At 50.0% G+C, this 4,036-nt stretch overlaps 1 protein-coding gene across 1 annotated transcript; it reads right to left on the bottom strand.

The window, feature by feature from the left end:
* Window positions 1-543: 543 nt before the first annotated feature.
* EGR1 (early growth response 1) lies at window positions 544-3,711 on the bottom strand. Its single transcript, XM_024215384.2, has 2 exons — window positions 3,283-3,711; window positions 544-2,810 (listed from the first exon to the last, which is right to left on the bottom strand). Exons 1-2 carry the CDS (start codon window positions 3,506-3,508, stop codon window positions 1,510-1,512), a joined length of 1,527 nt encoding a protein of 508 aa, XP_024071152.1. The 5' UTR covers window positions 3,509-3,711; the 3' UTR covers window positions 544-1,509.
* Window positions 3,712-4,036: the final 325 nt, after the last annotated feature.

Here is a 4,036-nt window from a genome sequence, read left to right as displayed (position 1 = left end):
GATTTCCCTCTTCTCACTCGTATTCTGTGCCCCTCCCCGTTCACTACTAGCTATAAATCCAAGCAATATGCTTGTTTTTCACTTTTTTTTTCCCACTGAAGTCAAGCAGTAAGATTCTCTTCTATATTTACCCTCTGGACAAAACAGAATTAGCCAAATGACCCTTCCATCCAAGTGAGCAGCCAGGCTCAAGGTTTATATAGATATTTGACAAATGGTGGGTAGTACACATAACTTATGACACATGCTCTGTATTCCTCTCTTAAATAGTAAGAGGGATGGATCATCAGAATGTTCTACCTCTTCCTTACTAAGAGGATGAGAGTTAAAGATCTAACACCAATTACTCCCAATTACTTAAATGAGGTTGCCACAGCTTTTGAGACATCTCACCTTCTCACTGCAGAGACACCTAGCTCAGTTCCATGGAAGTTACAACCAATCTATTGAGGGAAAAAAAAGATCTTTAACTGAGGGGAAGGAGTCAAGGATACTGGTAAAAGCATGTTTCCCACACACACAAGCCTTAAAAAAAAAAAAAAGCACTGTTTTGATATTTTATTTACTTTTTCCGAAGGGTATTGTACACCAAGTATCCCATTGGCAGTAAAGCGCATTCAATGTGTTTATAAGCTAAACAGTCACTTTTGTTTAAACAAATACAATTACAAAGTAAAAATAAACCACAAAATAATGAACTGCATGTTCATAACATACAAAATTGCTGCCTACTTAGTAGGTAAACTACAACATTCCAACTCCTGAATATATATTTATAAATGTACATTTCAGTAACAAAAATAGAATTTGAGAGTTTTTTTGCGTACATTCTGTCCTCTGGTTCCTTCTCAATCTTCCCCCGCCCCCCAGTCTCCCTTACATTCTTTGAATAAAATCCCTTTCACCTTAAGGCTAGATGCAAAGCATCCATTCACACAAATGCATGACGTCAGCAAGGCTTCACAAAAAGGCACCAAGACATGTAACTTTAAAAACAAACTTTTGCCATATGAGTGTCTCATCAGGTGATATTTACATAACATCACTCTTACATGCTTGAATACATAGTAAGTGCTGTTCTCAAATAAGTTTAAAACTCATTACAGCATAGTCACTAAAATAGAATTACCATTTACAAAATATGGGCCTGCTAACTCCAAATAATACAATATGAATACGAGAAGAATTTTCACATCATCAATAGTACCCAAAGGAAAGCAAAACCATACCATGGCACATGTACATTTTACATTGTCTATGTATTTAATAAAAGTTCCTTTCTTGGTAAAATGTTTATGGGGGGAAATTATATTGAAATTATACCCATTGTCCATGCAAATTAAGTCTGTTGACAGAAGTGGAGAACTTAAATGGCAGTTGTTTCAGGCAGTTGAAGTTTAAAGAAAACTTAGGATGGCCTTGCTACGTATGATATTCTTTAGTAACTGACAGACTCTGTTCAGTCTGATAGTACCAATCAACTATTTTAATATTTCTGTCTTTACAGTCTCAACAAATTTCAATTGTCCTTGGAGAAAAAGTTGATGACATTTCTGAAAGTGCTGAAGTCCCTTGTGAACTGAAAGAATTGGTAATCCCTGGAGAGGGGAAAGTGTTAGATACTTGGGCCTGAAAGGTGGCAGTAACCGAAGGATATGTAGTTGCTACTGAGGGGGAAGGGAAAGTGGTGTGTGCTGGAGATGGATAGGAAGACGACACTGGGGAGGAATATGATGTAGGCACTGGAGATGGGTAAGTGGTGGCGGCTGGAGATGGGTAGGAAGTTGTCATTGGAGAGGAGTAGGTGGAAATCTGAGAAGCAGCAGAGGCTGGAGTTGCCTTTTCTGCTTTCTTGTCCTTCTGTCTCAGGTGAATTTTAGTGTGTCTCTTCCTCTCATCGCTTCTGGCAAACTTTCTACCACAAATATCACAGGCAAATGGCTTCTCCCCGGTGTGGGTTCGGATATGAGTGGTCAAGTGATCGCTTCTGCTGAAATTCCTCATACAAATACGGCACTGAAAAGGTTTTTGTCCTGTGTGAATCCGAATGTGCCGGGTCAGCTCATCAGATCTGGAAAACCTCCTGTCACAGGACTCCACGGGGCATGCGTAGGGTCTCTCGTGAGGAGGGGTCTTGCTAGGTCGGTTGGGGTATTTTCTTATCCTGCTTGGCTTGATTAGCTGCGACTGATACGTAGTGTTTAGAGTCTTCGGATCTTGGGACCCAGTCTGGGTAGCAAAAGCTTTGATAGTGGAGAGAGGTGTGAGAGAGGGCTGCTGGGGTCTGGATTCTATCGTTGGAAATGGTTTCTGATCAGCTGGGACCAGGCTGAGAGATTCCCCCTGTTGCTGGGGGAATAAGTAGTCCGGGATCATTGGCACCTGGAAGTTGGTTTTAGCAGCCGGATAAGCTGGGGGAGGGTACTGGAGAGAGGTACTGGGAGCGTTTGGGAAGGACTGGGTTTGCTGCTCAGGGAAAATCTCAGAGCTAGAATTGGGAAATGTTGGTGCCGCTGAATAGATCGGGCTGTTGTCGCTGGCCTGGACAGAGCAGCTCAGGGGCGGGGTCTGTGAGGATGAGGAGGTTGGTGATGAAGAAGGTGTAGAAGTGGTGGGTAGGTTAGCCATGCCCACCAGCCCACTAACAAGGCTGAACAGAGGCTCTGGCCAGAGAGTGTTGCTGCTGTTGGGGGCTGGTTCCAGAGAGAAGCGGCCCGTGTAGGTTATAGGCGGCAGCCGGCTTGTCTGATTGGGGTAGCTGGTTTCTGCCAAGGATTTCTCATTATTTAAAGAGATCTCGGGAAACGTGTCTGAAAAGAGAAGAGTAGCCGTTACTTCCAAGAGATGCTGCAACCCCAGCGCTGGTACCCTCCACCCCACCCCGCCCGGCCCGGCCCCAACGGGGCTACCCCCGGGCTAGCCCGGCCCGGCCCGGCCCCAACGGGGCTACCCCCGGGCTAGCCCGGCCCGGCCCGGCCCCAACGGGGCTAATTAAAAATTGAGCGTTACATATTGCAGCGCGCTCCTGGCAGCGCTCCAACAGCAGAAAGCCCATCGCTAAGAGCAGCTGACGCATGTAGCGAGAATCCCCCTAGCGCAGCACAGCCAGCGAGGCTGATGCATCATTACCGGCGGAATCCCGAGCAAACTGCACCTGCCCTACTAGAGCTCCCCTACAGCTCCTGAGAAGCAAGGACTCGGGCGGGGAAGGGGGCATTTCCCACCGAGTGTCCCCACCAGGCTCCCACTCACAACCCCCTGCGGACAGAGACTGTTGCTTACCTGCAGCAAGGTGCTCGAAGTGCTGTTCTCCGGGGGGGTTGAAACCGCTGCTTTCAGGGGCCCCGCTGGAGGTGAGGAACTGGGGACCCCCGCCGCTGAGCAGCATCATCTCTTCCAGCTTGGGGTAGTTACTGTCCATGGTGGGGGGCGAGTGTGGAAAGGAGCCGAAGGGGTCAGAGATCTGCAGCTGTGGTAGGAGCTGCATCTCCGCCTTGGCCGCGGCCATGGGGGGAGTGGGCTTTGCCTGGGGACACAGGGATGCTGCGCAGCAGGGGCCAGGCGGCCGGCCAGAAGCGCCAGTCGAGTGACGCTGCTGGGCTCGATATGTGCCGGCTCCCCTTCCCAGCGGCCCGGGGCTCCCCCTGGTTCTGCCCGCTATAAGCGCTCGGCCTGGGGCTCCCCCTGGCTCTGCCCGCTGGAAGCAATCAGCTCTTCGCCCGCCCTAGAGCCGCCCCTATATATCGAGTCCCCACCAGCTGCGGGCCGCCCCGGCCATGACGTACATGGCCATATATGGCGGACAGGAAACCCTTATATGGCGTCAGGCTGGAAGACCCAGCCTGGCGTCAGTAGCTGGCACTGGGGGAAGCCGGGTGGAGGGGGCCCAGCCCAGATAGGAACAAGAGCCCCGCGCCCGCCCTAGGGTCCCTACTCCCACCCCCTCACCCTATCGCTGGGTTTCTCTGGGGGGCAGCGCACGAGCCCCCCCGCCGCTGTCTTCCTCGGGTCCCCGTCGCCGCCTCAGCCCAGGCCG

Source organism: Terrapene carolina, unplaced genomic scaffold (genome assembly GCF_002925995.2).
Source record: "Terrapene carolina triunguis isolate 2854851 unplaced genomic scaffold, T_m_triunguis-2.0 Scaffold629, whole genome shotgun sequence".
NCBI lineage: Eukaryota > Metazoa > Chordata > Testudines > Emydidae > Terrapene > Terrapene triunguis.
Note: the sequence above shows the minus strand (reverse complement) of the source record. Positions and strands in the feature narration are given on the sequence as shown.

Excerpts from the sequence above, each read along its gene's own strand:
- EGR1 (XM_024215384.2), bottom strand. The coding sequence starts at position 3,508 with ATGGCCGCGGCCAAGGCGGAGATGCAGCTCCTACCACAGCTGCAGATC. Across the intron at positions 2,811-3,282 it reads CTTCGAGCACCTTGCTGCAG|ACACGTTTCCCGAGATCTCT; the intron begins GTAAGCAACAGT and ends TTCTCTTTTCAG.